The sequence below is a fragment of the Ascaphus truei genome, chromosome 20 (assembly GCF_040206685.1).
Source record: "Ascaphus truei isolate aAscTru1 chromosome 20, aAscTru1.hap1, whole genome shotgun sequence".
In the NCBI taxonomy this organism is placed as follows: Eukaryota; Metazoa; Chordata; class Amphibia; order Anura; family Ascaphidae; genus Ascaphus; species Ascaphus truei.
The window spans coordinates 4626713-4650985 of record NC_134502.1 but is presented as its reverse complement, the minus strand read 5'-3'; the positions used below and the strand labels follow the sequence as shown (position 1 = coordinate 4650985).

Sequence of the window (24273 nt, the reverse complement as noted above, 5' to 3'; positions counted from 1 at the left end):
CGGCCGCTGGACTACAACTCCCGCAATGCACCGGGCGGCAGGGAGGCTCCCGGCCGGAGAGCCAATCAGGGCAGAGGCGGTGGGTGAGGAGGTAAGGAGCCGAGCTGCATTGTCTTATATAACCTCATCATCATCATCGTCATTAATGTATGGGTTATTTAAATGGCACCGACATATTCTGCAGTATAACGGCGCGGAGAGGTCACCCCCCGATCCCAGGAGCTTACGCTCTAAAGGCGAGGTCACCCCGATCCCAAGAGCTTACACTCTAAAGGCGAGGTCACCCCGATCCCAGGAGCTCACACTCTAAAGGCGAGGTCACCCCCCGATCCCAGGAACTTACACTCTAAAGGCGAGGTCACACCCCGATCCCAGAAGCTTACACTCTAAAGGCGAGGTCACCCCCCGATCCCAGGAGCTTACGCTCTAAAGGCGAGGTCACCCCCCGATCCCAGGAGCTTACGCTCTAAAGGCGAGGTCACCCCCCGATCCCAGGAGCTTACGCTCTAAAGGCGAGGTCACCCCGATCCCAGGAGCTTACACTCTAAAGGCGAGAACACCCCCCGATCCCAGGAGCTTACACTCTAAAGGCGAGGTCACCCCCCGATCCCAGGAGCTCACACTCTAAAGGCGAGGACACCCCGATCCCAGGAGCTTACACTCTAAAGGGGAGCTCACCCCCCGATCCCAGGAGCTTACACTCTAAAGGCGAGGTCACCCCGATCCCAGGAGCTTACACTCTAAAGGCGATGTCACCCCGATCCCAGGAGCTTACACTCTAAAGGCGAGGTCACCCCGATTCCAGGAGCTTACACTCTAAAGGTGAGGTCACCCCCCGATCCCAGGAGCTTACACTCTAAAGGCGAGGTCACCCCGATCCCAGGAGCTTTCACTCTAAAGGCGAGGTCACCCCCCGATCCCAGGAGCTTACACTCTAAAGGCGAGGTCACCCCCCCGATCCCAGGAGCTTACACTCTAAAGGCGAGGTCACCCCGATCCCAGGAACTTACACTCTAAAGGCGAGGTCATCCCGATCCCAGGAGCTTACACTCTAAAGGCGAGGTCACCCCCCGATCCCAGGAGCTTACACTCTAAAGGCGAAGTCACACCCTGATCCCAGGAGCTTACACTCTAAAGGCGAGGTCACCCCCCGATCCCAGGAGCTTACACTCTAAAGGCGAGGTCACCCCGATCCCAGGAGCTTACACTCTAAAGGCGAGGTCACACCCCGATCCCAGGAGCTTACACTCTAAAGGCGAGGTCACCCCCCGATCCCAGGAGCTTACACTCTAAAGGCGAGGTCACCCCCCGATCCCAGGAGCTTACACTCTAAAGGCGAGGTCACCCCCCCCCGATCCCAGGAGCTTACACTCTAAAGGCGAGGTCACCCCCCCCGATCCCAGGAGCTTACACTCTAAAGGCGAGGTCACCCCGATCCCAGGAGCTTACACTCTAAAGGCGAGGTCACCCCGATCCCAGGAGCTTACACTCTAAAGGCGAGGTCACACCCCGATCCCAGGAGCTTACACTCTAAAGGCGAGGTCACCCCGATCCCAGGAGCTTACGCTCTAAAGGCGAGGTCACCCCGATCCCAGGAGCTTACGCTCTAAAGGCGAGGTCACACCCCGATCCCAGGAGCTTACACTCTAAAGGCGAGGTCACCCCGATCCCAGGAGCTTACACTCTAAAGGCGAGGTCACCCCCCGATCCCAGGAGCTTACACTCTAAAGGCGAGGTCACCCCGATCCCAGGAGCTCACACTCTAAAGGCGAGGTCACACCCCGATCCCAGGAGCTTACACTCTAAAGGCGAGGTCACCCCGATCCCAGGAGCTTACACTCTAAAGGCGAGGTCACACCCCGATCCCAGGAGCTTACACTCTAAAGGCGAGGTCACCCCCCGATCCCAGGAGCTTACACTCTAAAGGCGAGGTCACCCCCCGATCCCAGGAGCTTACACTCTAAAGGCGAGGTCACCCCGATCCCAGGAGCTTACACTCTAAAGGCGAGGTCACCCCCCGATCCCAGGAGCTTACACTCTAAAGGCGAGGTCACCCCGATCCCAGGAGCTTACACTCTAAAGGCGAGGTCACCCCCCGATCCCAGGAGCTCACACTCTAAAGGCGAGGTCACCCCCCGATCCCAGGAGCTTACACTCTAAAGGCGAGGTCACCCCCCCGATCCCAGGAGCTTACACTCTAAAGGCGAGGTCACCCCCGATCCCAGGAGCTTACACTCTAAAGGCGAGGTCACCCCCCGATCCCAGGAGCTTACACTCTAAAGGCGAGGTCACCCCGATCCCAGGAGCTTACACTCTAAAGGCGAGGTCACCCCCCGATCCCAGGAGCTTACACTCTAAAGGCGAGGTCACCCCCCGATCCCAGGAGCTTACACTCTAAAGGCGAGGTCACCCCGATCCCAGGAGCTCACACTCTAAAGGCGAGGTCACCCCCCGATCCCAGGAACTTACACTCTAAAGGCGAGGTCACCCCCCGATCCCAGGAACTTACACTCTAAAGGCGAGGTCACCCCCCGATCCCAGGAGCTTACACTCTAAAGGCGAGGTCACCCCCCAATCCCAGGAGCTTACGTTCTAAAGGCGAGGTCACCCCCCGATCCCAGGAGCTTACACTCTAAAGGCGAGGTCACCCCGATCCCAGGAGCTTACACTCTAAATTCGAGGTCACCCCGATCCCAGGAGCTTACACTCTAAAGGCGAGGTCACCCCGATCCCAGGAGCTTACACTCTAAAGGCGAGGTAACCCAGATCCCAGGAGCTCACACTCTAAAGGCGAGGTTACCCCGATCCCAGAAGCTTACACTCTAAAGGCGAGGTCACCCCCCGATCCCAGGCGCTTACACTCTAAAGGCGAGGTCACCCCGATCCCAGGAGCTTACACTCTAAAGGCGAGGTCACCCCCCGATCCCAGGAGCTTACACTCTAAAGGCGAGGTCACCCCCCGATCCCAGGCGCTTACACTCTAAAGGCGAGGTCACCCCGATTCCAGGAGCTTACACTCTAAAGGCGAGGTCACCCCGATCCCAGGAGCTTACACTCTAAAGGCGAGGTCACCCCCCGATCCCAGGAGCTTACACTCTAAAGGCGAGGTCACCCCGATCCCAGGAGTTACACTCTAAAGGCGAGGTCACCCCCCGATCCCAGGAGCTTACACTCTAAAGGCGAGGTCACCCCCGATCCCAGGAGCTTACACTCTAAAGGCGAGGTCACACCCCATCCCAGGAGCTTACACTCTAAAGGCGAGGTCACCCCCCGATCCCAGGCGCTTACACTCTAAAGGCGAGGTCTCCCCCCGATCCCAGGAGCTTACACTCTAAAGGCGAGGTCACCCCCCGATCCCAGGAGCTTACACTCTAAAGGCGAGGTCACCCCGATCCCAGGAGCTCACACTCTAAAGGCGAGGTCACCCCCCGATCCCAGGCGCTTACGCTCTAAAGGCGAGGTCACCCCCCGATCCCAGGAGCTTACACTCTAAAGGCGAGGTCACCCCGATCCCAGGAGCTTACGCTCTAAAGGCGAGGTCACCCCCCGATTCCAGGAGCTTACACTCTAAAGGCGAGGTCACCCCCCGATCCCAGGAGCTTACACTCTAAAGGCGAGGTCACCCCCGATCCCAGCAGCTTACACTCTAAAGGCGAGGTCACCCCCCTGATCCCAGGAGCTTACACTCTAAAGGCGAGGTCACCCCGATCCCAGGAGCTCACACTCTAAAGGCGAGGTCACCCCGATCCCAGGAGCTTACACTCTAAAGGCGAGGTCACCCCCCGATCCCAGGAGCTTACACTCTAAAGGCGAGGTCACCCCCCGATCCCAGGAGCTTACACGCTAAAGGCGAGGTCACCCCGATCCCAGGCGCTTACACTCTAAAGGCGAGGTCACCCCCCGATCCCAGGAGCTTACACTCTAAAGGCGAGGTCACCCCGATCCCAGGAGCTTACACTCTAAAGGCGAGGTCACCCCCCTGATCCCAGGAGCTTACACTCTAAAGGCGAGGTCACCCCCCGATCCCAGGAGCTTACACTCTAAAGGCGAGGTCACCCCGATCCCAGGAGCTCACACTCTAAAGGCGAGGTCACCCCGATCCCAGGAGCTTACACTCTAAAGGCGAGGTCACCCCCCGATCCCAGGAGCTTACACTCTAAAGGCGAGGTCACCCCCCGATCCCAGGAGCTTACACGCTAAAGGCGAGGTCACCCCGATCCCAGGCGCTTACACTCTAAAGGCGAGGTCACCCCCCGATCCCAGGAGCTTACACTCTAAAGGCGAGGTCACCCCGATCCCAGGAGCTTACACTCTAAAGGCGAGGTCACCCCGATCCCAGGAGCTTACACTCTAAAGGTGAAGTCACCCCGATCCCAGGAACTTACACTCTAAAGGCGAGGTCAACCCGATCCCAGGAGCTTACACTCTAAAGGCGAGGTCACCCCCCGATCCCAGGAGCTTACACTCTAAAGGCGAGGTCACCCCCTGATCCCAGGAGCTTACACTCTAAAGGCGAGGTCACCCCCCGATCCCAGGAGCTTACACTCTAAAGGCGAGGCCACCCCCCGATCCCAGGAGCTTACACTCTAAAGGCGAGGTCACCCCCCATCCCAGGAGCTTACACTCTAAAGGCGAGGTCACCCCCCGATCCCAGGAGCTTACACTCTAAAGGCGAGGTCACCCCCCGATCCCAGGAGCTTACACTCTAAAGGTGAGGTCACCCCCCGATCCCAGGAGCTTACACTCTAAAGGCGAGGTCACCCCCCGATCCCAGGAGCTTACACTCTAAAGGCGAGGTCACCCCCCTATCCCAGGAGCTTACACTCTAAAGGCGAGGTCACCCCGATCCCAGGAGCTCACACTCTAAAGGCGAGGTCAGCCCGATCCCAGGAGCTCACACTCTAAAGGCGAGGTCACCCCCCGATCCCAGGAACTTACACTCTAAAGGCGAGGTCACCCCGATCCCAGGAGCTTACACTCTAAAGGCGAGGTCACCCCCCGATCCCAGGAGCTTACACTCTAAAGGCGAGGTCACCCCCCGATCCCAGGAGCTTACACTCTAAAGGCGAGGTCAACCCCCGATCCCAGGAGCTTACACTCTAAAGGCGAGGTCACCCCCCGATCCCAGGAGCTTACACTCTAAAGGCGAGGTCACCCCGATCCTAGGAGCTTACACTCTAAAGGCGAGGTCACCCCGATCCCAGGAGCTCACACTCTAAAGGCGAGGTCACCCCCCGATCCCAGGAACTTACACTCTAAAGGCGAGGTCAACCCGATCCCAGGAGCTTACACTCTAAAGGCGAGGTCACCCCCCGATCCCAGGAGCTTACACTCTAAAGGCGAGGTCACCCCCCGATCCCAGGAGCTTACACTCTAAAGGCGAGGTCAACCCCCGATCCCAGGAGCTTACACTCTAAAGGCGAGGTCACCCCCCGATACCAGGAGCTTACACTCTAAAGGCGAGGTCACCCCCCGATCCCAGGAGCTTACACTCTAAAGGTGAGGTCACCCCCCGATCCCAGGAGCTTACACTCTAAAGGCGAGGTCACCCCCCGATCCCAGGAGCTTACACTCTAAAGGCGAGGTCACCCCCCGCTCAAACCACGCCCCCTCTCCCCCCCGCTCTGGCTCCAGCTCCCTACAGACCGCAAGTAGCGGTCAATTGCCTGTCAGCGCGCCGCCTGAGGGAGCGGGGCCTTTAGGCCTCGGGCCGCGCTGATCCGCGCTCCTGCTCTGCCTCGCCTGCTCAAACTGGAGCTTTTTTGCGTTTTGACAGGCGAGGCAGTGAGCGCGCTTTGGGGGTGGGGCGGAGGCGGGAGGCGGGGCTAGTCCCTCGCTCCCATTGGATGTGAGCGGTCACGTGACCGCTCCTCCACTCCCCTGAGCCTCCGCACGCATGCGGAAGCGGCTGCTAAAGCCGCGCTGATGACAGATGCAGGGGGTAAGTGCATCTGCTCAGCGCCGCTCAGCACGGCTCAGCCTTTGGCTTGTGTTATCGTTGGCGCCGTCGCGCCTGTGCTATTGCGCGTGCCCGCGAAGCGCACTTTTTGTGCTGTGCTGTGAGCGACGGGTGGGGGCGTGGCTACGACGTCACACCCGGCTTCACACACAGCCACACCCGGCACAGTTTTCTCTGCGTGTCTCTGCAGGATGTGGCGCTCTCTTGTATTACATGTAAAGTAAATCTGTCATGCTGAGCGGGTTTGCAGCGGCTCCACGCTGGCAGGCGTTATTCCCAGCACCGTCTAGTTGAACTCTCGCCACACTATAAAACTTGCCCTGCTCCTCCTGCCCACCGGGACCCCCCCTACCCCCCGCCTACCCCAGCCGCGCTGTGATTGGCTTGGCAGAGTCACGTGGCGCGGCAGCAGCGCGAAAATGTACATTTTGCGTGTTTGCTGTGATCTGCCGCGCCACCGCTCACTGTCTGAGATTGTGGTGCCGTCCACCCCCCCCCCCCCACATACATACATATACACTTACACACTTTCCCCCCCGCAGCTCCTTCCCTGCTCCCCTCCCAAGCCGCCTCCCATCCGTATCTCCTCCTTCCTTCATTGGCTGACTGCCGCATCACGTGACGCGTCAGAGCTGCAAATCACTAGGAGCTTGCAGCATCGGCCGGCTGACGCGTCACAGCACACAGTCAGCCACGTCGGAAGGAGCCAGCGGGGACCTCCACACTGGAGGAAAGGGGCTGGTGGTCCGCGGCCGCCGGACGCAGCGGGACCAAAGTCTTAGGCCTCGGGCATAGATACTTTGCGGTGCTTTCCCTGGCCTTAGAGCGCGCGCCGTTCGTTGGCGTGTCTGGGGGCGGGCCAGTGACGTCACGGAGCTAGTTCGCCCTCATTGGGCGAACCGTTCACGTGACCGGCTCTGCGCTCCGGCGAGCGCCAAATCTGAAATCTTGGTAAGACACACACTTCCGTAAGCGTGCGCGAGCCCCTGCTAAAGCCGCTCTCATTGCGGCTGCAGGGGCTTAGTGCAGAGCGTGAGCGCGCCTCAGCACGGGTCAGCAAGGCTGATCCTACTATGTCCCAGGCCTTAGAGATGCTACAGGCACTGGCCTGCAACAGGTTTTGTTTGTGATATCTGTGTTTTATTGTTTGGTAAGTGGGAAAGCCACCCAGAGATAGTGAGAGAATTGCTGTATAGTTAGTGCTCAGATAGAGCTGGGATTTATTTGGGATTCTTTTGTTTGTCCTGATTTTGTCTGCTGGAGTGACAAAGAAAATAAAGCACTTAAACCAGAGCTGGATGGTCCTGTGACTGTGCTTTACCCTAAAATGCCAGTGGGTTTTGAGAATCACAGACAAGAACCCTTCCGCCAAAAAGGTCTTCTGTCACAATTCCAACAATTTGGGTCCAAGACATGGGATGAAGTTGTGGGCACTTTGGATACCATACTTGAATTTTTTTTTTTTTTAAGTATAAAATAAAACGAATGAAAAAAAATGCAGAAGAACACTGATGTTTTTATTTTCTGAGGATACATTTTTAAAATAAACTTACAACATGTTAAATGAAGAATTGACTTTTGTTAACGATAAGAAAAAGTGTCATCAAAAGGGCCCAGAAAGGAGGACGGATACGTGATGTCAAGGAGCACAGACGCATGTTAATGCAGCCCCATGCTCTCTAAATAGCTATGTCTAAAATACCCTTGAAATAACTTTCCAAAACTTTCATGAGCTACCTAACAAAGCAGCTTAGACCCTCTAGAAATGCCTAGACGAGTAGAATCCTGAATCGGTAGAATAGTGGGGTCAGGGCAGGAGAGAGGCAGGGTGGTATGGCCGTAAAACAGGACCAAGGCTTCCAGCAGGAGACAAGGCAGGAAGTACCTTTCAGGCAAGGAGAGAGGGGAATGGAAGCCTTAGAAAGGGAGCGGGGAGGTGGGAGCAATCCAGCTCTGGAAGATGTCGAGTTCCTGCCTCGGCGGTCATGCTGGTAGAGGCAGCGAAGTCAGAAGGCATCCATGTTGGAGATCCCAAAAGTTACGAGGCACGGGAGGACATCTGGGAAAATGCAGCTAAAACATGTATGTGCACTACGAGGGAAAACATATACAAAATCTTATATACATGGTATTTCACACCCAAGAGGCTGAATCAGATATACCCGGGGACCACAGAGCAGTGCTGGAGAAGGTGCGGCCAATTAGGGTGAAATGCCCACATATGGTGGCTCTGTCCAGCCCTTCAGAAATATGAGACTATGGTTCATTGGTTAATTGAGGAAACAGTGGAGATAAGGATCCCTACGGACCCTACGGTTATGATCTTGGGTAAACCTATTGAGGGACTAAATCTCCCCCCACATATATATTGACATCACATATTCTCATGGCAGCTAGATGGGAGATATCATCGGCCTGGAAGGAAATTCGCCCTCTATGAAGAAGAGAGGTGTGCCAAAGTCTATACGAGGTCCAGGTTATGGAACCACTTATGGTGTTTGTAAGACCTACAACCAAGAGGCTCCAAAAAAACCTGGTACACTATAGATTAATGCCGCTGAGTTACATAAACATAAGAGGTCGAAACAGGGAGGGAAACGAGAAAGATACCAGAACCCCACATAATACAATAAGCTGTTCTGAATCTCATCCATGACTTCTCTTTGGCTACATTCGTGTAAATTGGATTAAAGATTGATGAGTTTTATGAAGAAATGCACAGTGGCAAAAATATTGTAAAAATGTATTGTCTAATATGCTTATTATGTATGTAACTTCCCTAACCCCCATCCCTTTTTTTTTTCTTCTTTTTTTACCCCCACCACCCTGGAAAACATCAATAAAAAAAATGTTTAAATAAAAGGGCCAAGAAAATTTTACATGAAAAGGAAGTCTTCTTTCAACAGATGTACGGGTAGCTCGTAGAATTATTACTCCTGACTGTCCCGTGTGTAATAGTTACTGTGTAATGCTGAGATAAAGCCTGCGATGTGTTGTATCCCGTGTGTGATAGTTACTGTATAATGCCGATATAAATCCTGACATTCTCTCTCTATTCCTTGATAGGATGATGCTGCAGTGAAGTATAACTACAGTCCTATCCAGAACTGCAGAGGTCACCACATGGTCATTGTTGGAACATTTGACTAAGCACAGTAACTAATGATGAACAAGGACAAGAAGCGGATGACCGAGAGGATCTTGAACTACACTTTGGAGATCGTCTTCCTGCTGACTGGAGAGGTGAGGGCATCTGGAGAAGGTCATAATGACACCCCTCGTATCTCCTTCACGACAAGTGGGACCTTGAGATCAATAACACGGGAGATACCTTCAGAAGTAATGTCCAGCATCAGGACACTGTGACATAGGCAAGATGGAGAAAATGGGGTCAGGTAGCATTAGTGAACGATATTCTTGGACACACACATACTGTAGCGCCGACGGTTATTCTAACACAAACCAGTGGCAATCGCCAAAAAGACCCAGGTACATGCTGGGTCTAGTTTAAGGCATTTCTGCATTGACTAATGGCCCATCAGATTAACCGCGGGAGTCCCTGGCAGTCCCATTCAAACTGAATGGGACTGCCAGGGACCCCTGCTGTTTTAATCCGATGAGTATTATATGTTGTACATATATGTATATATATGTTCTCTTAGCATCAAAATAAAAATAGGAGGTCTCCCATCGGATAATCATATGGAAATAGTGGCTAGCTTAAAAAGAAGATAGCTAAATAGAAACCTTGATAAATAAACGAAACGCGTAGGTGCGTGATTTTTTATTTTTGTCCTTTTTTCCCCAACTTTATATTTTATTCACTTTTTAAAGGTACAGCAATTGTGATACACATTATAACACCTTCAATCTGTTCTATAACACGCCCGCACCTTTTTTTGTGTGGCAAAACTAAATCACATATAAACACACTGTACAAAGACACTGGGGGGGCGGGGGAAGACACATCAGGAAAAGGAGGGGGGGATGGGAATGGGAAGGTAACACTGACTGCACACCCAACTGGCTCCACCGTGAACCGTACTCTCTCGCTTTTTTCAACTCTGTTCTGGGAGGTTCCATCGTCTCTTCGATACCATTGTATGCTACGTGTGTGTCGTATCTGGCCTTCCTATTTGAATCTTCCCTAACCTCCATCTGTCTCTCCCGTCACCGTCCATTCTTTACTACACTTTGTCAAAGGAGAACTCACCTCCCTCTATCGTAGCCAAATGGTGGCATTTCTCACACCTGCAATGTCCGTTTGCGCCAACCACGGAAGCCAGACTTTTTGAAAATTTGAGCCAGTGTCATTGACCAAACTTGTCAATGTCTCCATCTGGCAGACAAACCAAAGTTCTATTCCGAATCTTCTCTATAGATGGAATTGCGTTTTTGTTTCCACAATGCCGCGGTCTCGCACCTCATCGCCGTCACAAAGTGGGCGATTAATTTATTCCCTGCTCTTGACAGGCCCTCCAGTGGCTTATTCAACATGAATGACCAGGGATCTAGAGGAATTTCGAGGCCCAAAATCCTCTTTAGCCAAATCTGAATCTGTTCCCAGATCGGTTGCAATCGAGGGCAAGACCACAACATGGTGCAACATGTCACCGGGCTGTCCACAGTATTTTTGTCCTTTTACATGACCAAATATATTTTTATGGTAGTCACCCGTTCTCGGTTTTATTGATTGGTGGTGCGCCACACCTTTCCCTACTTTTTTTATGTGTATGTATATATATATATATATATATATACACACACATATATATATATATATATATATATATATATATATATATATACACATACACACACACACACACATACACACACACACACACACACACACACACACACACACACACACACACACACACACACACTGTAAAGTGACAAATACCTAATGTAATATTCTAACAAATATATGATATGTATGTATTCTATTCTGATAAAACCTAGAACGGTAACAGATCTATAAAAAAAATTAATTAAACAGGTAGTAAGTAGGTCATAATCATTCATAATTATATAACACAAAAACATAGCTAAACATATTTACCAAACCTTGTGTCTCTACTTACTCACTAACACACAGAAACAATGTATGTATTAAATCTCTTTAAAATTGTTTACATTCACATTTTTTCAGTTAAACCCATTGGATACTTGAAAAAAAATAATGTACAGCAGGGAGTGGATGAGAAGGAAACACAGAAGTAGTGGTTACATAGGTAAGACGTGAACCAGGAAAAAGCTGTGGGGTGGAGGACAAGAGAGTGAGCAGGAGACGGCTGGATCAGCAGTAACAAAGGCAGCAGAAGGATCCAGGATAATAAGTAAGGAGAAATGACACCCATAGACTTTGACCACTTTTGTACGTTGCCGTCTTAGATAATTGTTGAGGGTGGAAGCCGGATTTACATAGAGTAGAGCAGGGAGTTGGAGATAAAGTGAGTCAAGCAGTGGTAGACAAGCCACTTGAGTAGCTTGGAAGCAAATGGTGGAGATGATAGGGCAATAGGTAGATATAGAGGTTGGGTCAAAAGAGGGGTTATTTAGAATAGGTGTGATGAGTCCTGGTTTATAGGAAATTGGAGTCTGCCAGAAAAAGGCTAAAGAGGTCAGTTACATAGTTACATAGTAGATGAGGTTGAAAAAAGACATAAGTTCATGGAGTTCAATGTATTTTAAATTTAGACGACAGATACTTTATCTTTTATCCGTACTTAAAGTATATTGATCCAGAAGAAGGTAAACCACAAACCCCAATGATATATCATCTAATGATATCTCATAAGGGGGACATTAATTCCTTCCTGACTCCAAGAATTGTCAATCGGATTACTCCCTGGATTAACATCCTTCCCATGTTTACGTAATTGGTATATCCCTGTATACCTTTCCTTTCTAAAAAAAAAAAAAAAAAAGATGTTCAACTTTTTTTGAACATATCTATTGTATCTGCCATCACAGTCTCCATGGGTAATGAATTCCACATTTTAACTGCCCTTACTTGTAAAGAACTCTTTCCATTTGTTGCTGGTGAAATCTTGCTAATGTTATCGGATTGAATATCATGAAGACACCACTCCTAACTCGTTCACGTTGCCAAGACTATCAGGGAGGTAAGGAGAACTCACCATCACTGAGGAGGAGAGTGAGACAGCGGGCACGGCCGCACAGCACTCCTCAGTGATGGTGATTTCTCCTTGTATCTTCATACAGCGTGGAGCACACGAAACCGGATGAATTAAAGATATATGCGAGTACTTTGTTACTACTTTGAAAGTTGGAGCTTCCCCAGGTGTACTGGTTGATTGAGTTGCCGGACTTATGCATGGGGTCTGGGCGGGTCTCAGGACTTCCCCCGGACAACCCTTCACAGTCTTGCCAGACCACGTCCCAACTAGGGGTTAATCTACATCAGCTCCACTGTTTATTTTCATTTTATTCCGGATGCAGCAATTCATTAATATGTGGACATAATGCTCTGTAGCACTAGTCAATTGGGGGGACCTTCACCTCAATATTCCTTCAGTATCAGGGAGGTAAGATGTAGCCAGCTCAGAAAATACTGGTGGAACTAGTGGGTTCGGCAGTCCCGGAGTACGCTCTACGGCGCCAACGTCCGTCACATGTTCAATGTCTCATGGGATGACGTTCCGACCTCCGTTCTTAAACAAATCAAGCCGGGGGAGAGGGAAAGATGGGCGAGAGAAACGGAGGACGGGGGTAGAGATAGGGGGAGAAGGAAGGGGAAACTCGAGGAGGGACGGGAGTTAGTCTGGATTTGTATCTGTAATGTAGAGAACGTGGATTGAACGTTGATTGGGAAAGTGGTAGAACGTAGGGCGGCATGTCTGTGGTCATCCCGTTGGACACGCGCTGAACGCGTAATGTCATTTGATGCGACTCGTGTACCCGGGAACGGAGGACGTGGTGGCACTAATGAGTGCTATCTATATGTCATCTTTTAAACTTGCTTTTGAGTGCAGCGACATTTGTCTTTAATAGAAAAGCTTACGCTTACCTCAAGCTAGACCCTCTAATCATTAAACATGTCACTGCCTTTAGCTCACGTTGGTCCTATGTGAGACTGACCCTTTGACCTAATGACAGTGATGTGTTTAATTGGTGGAAGGGTTAGTCGTGCAGGAGCAAAGTGACCTAATGACAGTGACGTGTTGAATGGCTCACTTTGTGTCTACATGTTACTGACCCTTTAACCCATTAAACATGTCCCTGTCATTAGGTCATTTTGCTCCTGTGTGGGACTGACCCTTTAACCCATTAAACACGTCATTCTCATTTGGTCACTTTGCCCCTACGTGGAAGCGCAGGTGAGCTCAGACACACCCCTATAACAAAATTCATGAGCAACAGAATTTTAATTCAGTTTTTTTTCCTTCCAGTTAATTGCAATGAAGCACATATAGCATAAATGCTTCATTCATTTACCCCTTTGATTCACCGTTCCCTTGTTCGGTCCCGGACAACCTTCTATTGAACTAGTGTGCGATGTTTAGTCCACAAGACGATAAGGAATATTATGCATTTAGTGGACGTAGATAAAAACAGAAAAGACACAGCGCACAACGCTCATAGTGTATTAAAAGTTGTATTGACATGTAAATTATAATGTGGTGAGTATTGTGGGTACATCAATAAGGTGTTATACAAGCAGTTTCGGGATAATGTTACCCAAGCGCCACATGGAAACCGAAACAGATGTCCTCACATGTATGGACGCTGGTGCCTCAGATACAGGGTCCTGTCGAGGTAGATAGGAAGCCTCAGAAAGTTCTTACACCCAAAACACGAGTCACACGTGTGCTGCTGTCCCATGCAGTGCTGTTACAAAGCGAAGCTCCACGCCAGCTAGGATCCTCTCTCTCCCCTCCGTTCAAACACTTCTGGGTTGGTGACGTCACCACGGGGATACTCGCCGATGTTTGGCGCCTGTACATGGGAAGATATAAGAATATATAAGTCCAATAGAGCAGTGCATAGGTAACAGTCCAGATGGGTCCGGTCCTCCAGCATGGATTACCTATGCACTGCTCTACTGGACTTATATATTCTTATATCTTCCCATGTACAGGCGCCAAACATCGGCGAGTATCCCCGTGGTGACGTCACCAACCCGGAAGTGTTTGAACGGAGGGGAGAGAGAGGATCCTAGCTGGCGTGGAGCTTCGCTTTGTAACAGCACTGCATGGGACAGCAGCACACGTGTGACTCGTGTTTTGGGTGTAAGAACTTTCTGAGGCTTCCTATCTACCTCGACAGGACCCTGTATCTGAGGCACCAGCGTCCATATCCATGTGAGGACATCTGTTCCGGTTTCCATGTGGCGCTTGGGTAACATTATCCCGAAACTGCTTGTATAACACCTTATTGATGTACGCACAATACTCACCACATTATAATTTACATGTCAATACAACTTTTAATACACTATGAGCGTTGTGCGCTGTGTCTTTTTCTGTTTTTATCTGCTAGCTTTAGGGGGTTCCTGAGCCCCCCCTCCATCGCAGCTGCAGACGCTCTGATTAAGGTCACGTATTTTTATTAATATTCATCACGTCACTTATTACACTAGTTGCGCACTTTTTTCTTTTCTCACTCATTTAGTGGACGTACCTGCGGAAACAGAGTTCGCTATCTTAAATATTTTTTTTTTGCTCTAAAAATGCCACCACATTTGTGATGAGACTTAGAATAAACAATGTGTAAGTTCACTAATATGTTACAAGGCAATTTAGAGAGGAGTGCAGGGTTTCTGTATTGGTTTTAAGAAGAAGACACAGACAAGCAAAATAGCAGTGCAGACCAGGTGATTGAGGACAATGATAGTCGAACGTTATTAAGGAACAAGGTTGGACAACAGGAAGAGTGGAAAAAAAGGGACCTAAAGAGATAGACAGAAGTAGATACTATGCTTCCATCCAGTGTTCCCAATACACTTATTTTTCATGAGATAGAAATCAAACGACACGGTTACTTTAATCGTTCCACGAGACCTCCAGCACTTTGGGTCACGTGGACCGCTCCCTGGAGCGGTCACATGACCCGTGACCAGGCTACGGAGGGCGCTCCGCTTCGTTTGGATCTGCCCCTAGCAATAGCCCATGACGGACCTGCCACCTCATAAGGGCACTCTTAGACGCATGGTACACACTATTCCTGTGTATTTATCTATGGTCATGTATGGTCAGGCTTGCACAATCTGTTGTTGTGCTCAAATTGCCACCCAAAACAATGTAAATTTTGGAGGCCACCATTAAATAAGGTGACGGGCGAGACAGCAGGTGTGAGTATTAATTAGGGCATCGAACTCAGCTGAGTCCATACGTTTAGTGAAGTCATTTATACAAACCAGAAAGGAGACCACTTGTATCTGGGCGCCCTTGCGCGTTCTTCATCATGAACATGTAACACACCAGGTCTGTGGCTTCACTGATGGTTCATACATTTCTGTATATCTCAATTCGCAGGATTACATAGTTGTGAAGAAGACTGATGAGCAGATCCTCCACGGCAGGAGTCTCTCCATTTCAGAAGACTTCTGCAAGAGCCACATCATCGAGCGGCTGAATGACTCGCCCATATCCAAGCATCAGGATGACAAGAAGTTGATCGCCGAGAAGATTGTGGGACATGCCTCCAAGATCATTGAGCTCCTAACCGGAGAAGTATGTCACATTTATATCAAATCTATGTCATGGTGTATTAAGTTTGTGATCGAACACTTGAAGGCCAAACCTATGGGATCTGGATAGCTCTATTCACTATAAACCTACTGTATGTGGAACCCTACTGCATGTGGAACCCTATTGTTATTGCCTTTAAAAGCCATCACAACCTACAATGAATCTTCAAGACCGTTCTGGCTACTAAAACATTGAACTACATGAAACAGTTGTGCCCATATTTACTAATCAGTCTTCTGCCACCTTTCGTTGCCGGATCATTGACTTTCTTAAGTGTAGGATAACTCATCTAACCAACGTTTGACTACTATGCATTGTCTTTCCAGCGAACCAGTATATATATTTTTTTTATTGTTAGTAAGATAGGTTAATATTAACCCTTTGAGAGCTCCGGCACCTACTGGCGCATCACGATCATGCGGCGGTGTTACTGGAGTCGTCCTTTTCCGTTGCCGTACCTGCCAAATCGCATTCGGCGCTCCACAGAACACGGTCTACCTTAGACATAGAGTTGGGAGCCAAAGATGTAGCCACCGGGGCTGTCCAACATCAGGCAGCATGTGGCACTAAGTCATAGAGACCCTTGGAGCCCTCGACCCTGTGATGTGGTGGCTACGTCATGGAGCACTCCCAAGGGTTAAACTGTTTGTTTTTTTAACCATGTTCAACTGTTGTCGACCATCATGACTGATCTAAAAATAATTAATGTCGGACGGGAGTACTGATTCTGTGTTGGGAAGTGTCAAATTGTTTTTAATTCTGTTGCTGTCTACCTCTTCCTAAAGGAGTGGGAGCATTTAGAAGGACACAAGGAGGTATATAAGTACGGGATATTGGAGGACCACCACTCCTTAAACTCTGTGGGTAAGAAGAGATTATGACACATCCTAACCTATTTAATTTCTGTGGGGAACCAGGGAAACCTGTAGCCCAGCATCTATTCAGTTTATAGACATTTGAACTGCTGGAAGAGTCAGCGGCATGACAGCATGTTCTTACCCCAAGGCGCCTGCCCTGACCCCCTACCCATGTAGGGTCAAGTACACAGACCCTTCATTAGGTCACCGATGCAGCCATACGTGATGAAGGGTCCATGTAAATGTTCTCTCTCTCCATACACTACTGGGGGACCGCCTCGGGGTCAGAACATGGGATATGTTTGACTGCCTTTGAACGTTTATACATGTTTTGGACGGTGTTCTAATGGATGGGAGAAGATGGTTAGATGGACGGGGATACAGTGGATAGATGGATAAGATAATATAGGTGGCTACATGGTATAGGATGACTAGATGGATGGGTGGATAGATGGGGATAGGGTAAGGTTGATGAGGTGGATAAAATAGGTAGATTAAATTGATTGATAAAATGGATTAGGTAGATGTATCGATTGATACTATAAGATACATATCAATCTTCTGATGTTAATTGGTAATGTGTTAAACCTACCAACTAAAGTACTCCTTCTTTATACGCCATATCGGTTGTTCGGGTAATTTTTGTCATAATATCACCATTGATGGGACTGATATGGATTTTGGCCCTAACGACCGCTTTGGCGTGTATGGAATTATCTCCTATAAGTCTTTAGCGATAACATGCACCAAAAGAAATACTCAAGCTTGAAAATATGTTCTTGAGAACATAGCGTATGATGTAAATTCATAAACACTGATGTCATTCTTCCTTGGAATAATCAGACCCCCCTGTAAACGAAGAGACTATATCATGGGAGGAACGAGAAGACGAGTCTTGTTTAAGAGTTCTCCAGGATAGTCAAGGGATGGAAATCCATGAAGATACCGGCTCGGGTAAGTGATGAGGATGACGTGAGAGTAAGAGGGACAGGCTTGTACGTTACAGAGGAATCCACATCCAGAAGGTTTGGTGGTCATCTCCGTGCTCTGTAGTCTTCGTACATCAGTATCGTGTACTAGTATATATATTGCCACAATGTATGTTCTAAACTTGACCCATCCAGGATTGGGAAGATGTCACTCCCAGTACTCGCCCATCATTTTTATATTTGGTTTTTAAGCACAGGGTATTTAAGGGGAAAAAAAGATACACCCCAATTCTTGGAAAAACCTTGAATCCGAATGTTTTCAGAAAATGTATTAATTTTGTGTTTTTTGGAATATCAAGAGCGGTGTAAATATCAAGGAAATAATCCCGTTTAATCATCCCAAGTGATGGACTTCGTGGTTCCCTCTGTGCTGCCATGTTCAGTCTTCTCTCTGATGTCACTTCCTGTGATGTCATTTATGGCTTTGAGTGGGATAGAACGACGTGGTGGCAGCTGGAGGGGGCGTTTGAAAAGACTGGTATTTTTAGAATGATGTTTTCATTTCAGAGTTTCTTTAGCAGGGATGTGTTCCCCCAGTGTTAGACGTATCTCTGCTGCTAGTTCATTTAGTTCTATCGTATCTTCCCGTTGTATAGAGAGAGCTGAAAGGCTCGGTGACATCATATTGACGTCTATGGAACTTCCTGTAAGTGACGACATCAAAGAGGCAACAGAGCGACTTCCTGTCCTACTAAGGAGTAAGTAGTGTCAGTGGAGGTATCACCATGTATGGAGCAGGTTCAGCTGCACCAGGGCCCTGACTGGTTAGGGGCCTATCCTCCCAGCTATTCTGCAAGTTCAGCCGCCTGGGTGGGCTCCATCCTTCCCCTCTCAGGTTTCTGATCCTCAGGTAGGGCTCTGGACAGGGTGGAGGTGGGGGAGAGAGCATAGTGAGGGAGGAAGGCAGGGTGCAGGGAGAGAGCGTGTTGAGCGAGGGAGGGAGCGGAAAGAGAGCATGGTGAGGGAGGGGTCGGCGAAAGGGAGTTGGGAGAGAGCATGGTGGATGAGGGGGTTGAGTGGAGAGCATAGTTAGGATGGATGATTTGAGGAAGAGGATAGTGAGGAGGGAGCATGTGGGGTTAAGATCATCAGGAGGGAGCATGTGGGGAAGAGCATGGTGAGGATGGAGTGTGTGGGGGAGAGGCTTGGAAGGAGGGAGCATTTTGGGGAGAGGATGGGGAGGATGGAGCGTGTGGGGGAGAGGCTTGGGAGGAGGGAGCGTTTGAGGGAGAGGATGGTGAGGATGGAGCAAGCATGGGCGATAGGATGGGGAGAAGGGAGCATGTGGGGGAGAGGATAGGGAGGAGGGAGCGTGGGGGGTGATGATGGAGCGTGTGGGGGAGAGGATGGGGAGTGTGTGGGGAGGATGGAGCATGTGGTGGAGAGGATGGTGAGGAGGGAGCGTGGTAGTGAGGATGGAGAGTGTGGGGGAGAGGACGGTGAGGATGGACCGTGTGGGGGAGAGGACGGTGAGGATGGAGTGTTTGGGGGGGAGGATGGGGAGGAGGGAGCGTATATGGGAGAGGATGGTGAGGATGGAGCATGTGGGGCAGAGGATGGTGAGAAGGGAGCATGTGGGGCAGAGAATGGGGAGAAGGGAGCATGTGGGGCAGAGGATGGTGAGGATGGAGCATGTGGGGGAGAGGATGGTGAGGAGGGTGCGTCTAGGGGAGAGGATGGGGAGGATGGAGCATGTGGGGGAGAGGATGGGGAGGATGGAGCGTGTGGGGTAGAGGAGGGGGAGGAGGGATCGTGTGGGGCAGAGGCTGGGGAGGATGGAGCATGTGGGGGAGAGGATGGGGAGGAGGGAGCGTGTGGGGCAGAGGATGGGGAGGATGGAGCATGTGGGGGAGAGGATGGGGAGGAGGGAGCGTGTGGGGGAGAGCATGGTGAGGATGGAGCATGTGGGGGAGAGGATGGTGAGGATGGGGCATGTGGGGGAGAGGATGGGGAGGAGGGAGAGGGTGGGGGTGAGGATGGAGCATGTGGGGGTGAGGATGGGTGTAAATGCCTTGTCTCCCGTGACACCCCCCACACGCTCCATTCTCCCCATCCTCTCCCCCACACGCTCCATCCTCACCATCCTCTCCCCCACACATCTTTATATTCAATATAAACATATCCTCGCTGTTCAATATATACTATAAAAGTTATGTTTTAAGCATCTCTACTGACCTCAGAGTGAGCTTCAATGATCTATTTATTTGAGTTGGTGATTAGTATATAAGCACTTGTAGGCAGCAAATAAATCACTTAAGTCCTGTATTCGTATTGATACATTTGTTTGCTTTAGACTACAGCAGGGCCCCGCTTCTCGGCGCTCCGCTTTTCGGCGATCCGCTGATACAGCGGCACCGAGAAGGGGGCCGCCATGTTGGATTTTAAGTCGCAGACTTAAGACCGCAGTTTGCGCGCGCATAACATAGTTTGCGCGCGCAGAGCATAGGTCGCACATGCGCAGAACGGCGAAAATGCCGGTTTGCGCATGCGCAGAACTGAAAATCGCCAGATTCGTTTTCCGGCGATTTTCACTATGCAGCGGGCCTCTGGAACGGAACCCGCCGTATACCCGGGGCCCTGCTGTATATGATCTTTAGTATTTATTATATGTAATTAATATGTAATTCTCCTGCACAATAAATGCAACTTATATATTACATTTTAATATTGTCTGTTTTGGAAACTGTAAATAGCCCATCATGATTTTTGTTTTCTTTATTAAATGATTTTTTTTAAAGAGATTTGGTGTAATATTTACATTGTTTTTAAATAACCTTTCAAACCTCTCTGTGTATCCTGCTCCTTTAGCTCTTGAGACCAGAAATGAAGTCAAGAGAGAAGAATCTCACACATGTCTTCTGTCAAAAGATGACCCAATTGAAGATCCCATTACTGAAAGCTTATCTGGAGAGGAAGACCTAAAACCCAGCAAATTAAGACGTTTTCCAGATAAATCACACAAGGAGTCTACTTGTGGCGAACGCAGAGTAAACCATTCCAATAATTGCAAACGGGCACATAGTGCATCTGATCTTCATGAGATGTTCAATCCCAAGAATACAAATACTGTGGAAATACACAACATCGAGGAAGAACATTTGGCTAAGTCTAGAAGAAATGAAAAAGAGGTGTTTAAAGAATCTGTAGATGGAGATCAGGATGAAGATGACCAAGAGCAGAAAGATTATGTATTGACCGACAGAGAGAAGAGTATTGGATCCGGACCACCGTTTTTTAAACTACAGGGAAGGCGGAAAGGCGAGAAGAAGCATGTGTGCAGTGATTGTGGGAAGAGCTATACTCGGAGTTCACATCTTTCTGTTCATAAGAGAAGCCACACTGGAGAAAAACCATATGCATGCAATGAATGTGGAAAAAGGTTCTCTCAGAACTCACATCTTGTTACCCATCAGACAACACACACGGGGGAGAGACCCTATGTTTGTGATGGATGCGGGAAAAGTTTTACACAGAACGCACATCTTCTTAGCCATCAGGCTACCCATACAGGGGAGAGACCATACTCGTGCCCGGAGTGTGGGAAAAGCTTCACTCGAAGTTCACACCTTGTAAACCATCAGATAACGCACACGGGAGAGAGACCGCATGTATGTGGGGAATGTGGGAAGAGTTTTGTTCACAGATCCAATTTCCTTGATCACCAAAAAACCCACACCGGAGAGGGGTTGCATGAGTGCGGTGATTGCGGGAAAAGTTTCACTCGGAGTTCTTATCTTGTTATACACCAGAGAACTCACACAGGGGAGAAACCGTATACATGCACTAAATGTGGGAAAAACTTTTCTTCCACCTCCGATCTTGCCAGACATCAGATCACGCACACAGGCGAGAGACCGTATGTATGCGGTGAATGTGGGAAGAGTTACACTCATGGCTCTAGCCTTGTTATCCATCAGAGAACACACACAGGAGAGAGGCCGTTTTCCTGCAGCGAATGTGGGAAGACTTTTATCAGCAGATCAAATTTTGTTGCCCACCAGAAACTCCACACAGGAGAGGGGACCCTCATATGCAGTGACTGTGGGAAAAGTTTCATTAGTAGGTTTCATCTTGTTGTACACCAGAGATCTCACACCGGAGAGAGACCATATGCATGCAGTGAATGTGGAAAAAGCTTTATTTCTAGAGCAGATCTTGTTCGACACGAGATATCTCACACGGGAGAGAGACCGTATATATGCACGGAGTGTGGAAAGAGCTATACTCGCAGCTCCCATCTCGTTCGGCATCAGAAAACCCACATGGGCTAGAGGCCATACTGTATGTATGCAGTGTTTGTGGGAAAAGCTTTCTTTCTAGACCAGTACTGTTAAACACAACAGAACATAAGCAGGCCATGTACGTACACCAAACCTGAGCTGGGAATGTATTTCTCACAGGGGAAATATATACAAATTTAAACTTTTCTGACTATTGTTGTAGCAATTTGAACCAAGGTTTTACGAAGCATTGATCCATACATGAGTCCTCTTATGTTGCTCATTTTCAAAAAGACTCTCTATATGTTCAGACAACAAATGCAATTCATTAAAGGTTAAATCCCATAATGCCAGACAAATAAACAACTTTTTATATAGAATTTAACAGTTGCTCAAACAAAATCTAATTGTGCTCAAAGCAAAGATTTGGTTGCTTTTGCTTCTTTGATATTTCATTGCAAATGGCAGTCTTCTGGGAATTCTGAATGTGGGAGTGTTTGTCAATGTAGTGTTTTCGCTGCTTATATCCCACCCTCTCTCTATCAGAAAGCCATTAAAGATCATGGAATGGGGCGAGAGGGGGTTGCTTGTGCAAACTCTTGTTGAACACACGTTAATGTCTGACAAAAGGGAGCAGCCAGAGGAAATCAAACCCCTCTCAAGTCTCAGTTCACCACATTTACAAACCCGACTTTAAAGATTCCTGGGTTGAGACAAAGCTGACCATCTGGATATCTTGTAAGAACCTATGCATTTCATCTCATGTCTTACTCGACTGTATGAAATGAGTAGACCTATATCTTGCACCAAAGTTGATGGTGGCACTGAGGTCATACCCGATCGTGGATGGTGACACTGAGGTCATACCTGATTGTGGATTAAATATGAACATATTCTATTAAACATAGAATTTGACAGCAGATAAGAACCACTTGTCCCAAGTACTCTGCCCATTTTCCCATCTCTGAAAGACCTCTGACCCGATGTAATCCTTGGCTTTATATCATATTTAGGGTAACATTATGTATAGCATATACTATACATTACTGTATTAGCCTTTATTGCCACTGTTGGGAGGCTTTTCTACAAATCCGCCACCCTCTCCATGAAGGTGTAATGTAATCGCATTTCCCAACCCGAGTCTCCCACGCTCCAGATTCAGAGTACGACTGCTTGTTCTAGCACTTCTCTTTCTCTAAAATATGCTTCCCTTCTGCACCTTGATGAAACCCTTTATGTATTTGAATGTTTTAATCATTTGCTCACATCAACTCTGTCCAGTAGTCAATACATTTCCCCCCTAACCTACTAAAGACCTCCAGATCATCAAGTCCCCTCAAAAACTTGACCTGTAATTATGTCCAGTCTCACTGACTTTAAGTCTATTCTATTGGGTGGATTTCACTCTGAATCGGGGTTATATCTGGAAAATGCACCATTGAGTGGTCTAAGGCACTTTGGGATCAGATCACTCATTTGCCAAAGAGTCCCTTCTTTCTTATCACAGCTCATTCACCTTGGATGCTCAACATAAGGAGCCCCCAGATCCGTTCCGCCGGAGCACCAATTTCTCTCTCTCAAATACTATCTCATCACAGATCATTCTCATTACAGACAATGAAGCATTCTCTCCTCCAGTCGGAACGTGTTGAGGTCCGTTAACTAGGCCCAATAGTCAACATTGACCCCCAACCAGCACATCATCTTTAAACCTATCACTGAGCCACCTCAAGAACTGCATCTATAATATATCATCTCCAAATCCCTCTTTCCTTCCTCCCCTCCTTTTTCTCTTCCTTTCTCCCCAAGCTGTACAGTACAGCTGAGGTTCTTCGGTCCCTCCTGAGGATATATGGGTCCATATCTACTAAGCAGTCTTCTGCCATATGCCAAGTTGCAACCCATTGAGCCAAATGATCTGTAGGGTGTAATACAGTGCATGAAGGTGCCTTGTGTCAGAAAACTTCTAATGGCCCATGGTCTCCTTAACTGTACAATGTTCTCTTGGTGAGGTCTCCCTGCTATGATAAAAAAAAGTAGCAATTACTTTTGTAAACAACCAACACTTCGGACTTCCCTGTTCTTGACAAGATATTTAGGTTTAGTTGAAAAGCAAACGATGGATCTATCAAAGGTTATTTTTTTAACTTGCTTTATTTCATGGGTTTTACTAAAAAAGGAATGTACCATTTTCTTCTTCTTTGGTTTAAATTATTTATCTATATCACATAACATCCGACATTATCTTTTTGTGAAGCACCTAAAACCCGAGTGTAGTTCTGTAACGCTCGTGCTGCCCGCAAGTCTGACAAGACCCTGGTACGGAGGTGGGAAGGCGAGATACCACACACCCACAGCAGCGGGGGCGTACCCGGAGTGTGGTATTGAGCGTAGCCGGGACTGGGCTGCAGAGAAGGGTTAGTCGGGTATTTGCCGGGTCCTGGGTTAGAGAAGGTAGAGTAGTCGTGTCTGTAAGCCAATGGTCTGAGAGCGGAAAGAGCCGCGTAGTCAGTATCCGTAAGCCGAGTC

General features: G+C 48.8%; 1 protein-coding gene across 1 annotated transcript; it reads left to right on the top strand.

Annotated features, from left to right (window-relative positions):
• Positions 1-2: 2 nt before the first annotated feature.
• Positions 3-23937, top strand: LOC142471212 (uncharacterized). Its single transcript, XM_075578008.1, has 7 exons — positions 3-91; positions 9016-9202; positions 15463-15660; positions 16464-16542; positions 17379-17489; positions 18121-18222; positions 20333-23937. Exons 2-7 carry the CDS (start codon positions 9122-9124, stop codon positions 21793-21795), a joined length of 2034 nt encoding a protein of 677 aa, XP_075434123.1. The 5' UTR covers positions 3-91; positions 9016-9121; the 3' UTR covers positions 21796-23937.
• Positions 23938-24273: the final 336 nt, after the last annotated feature.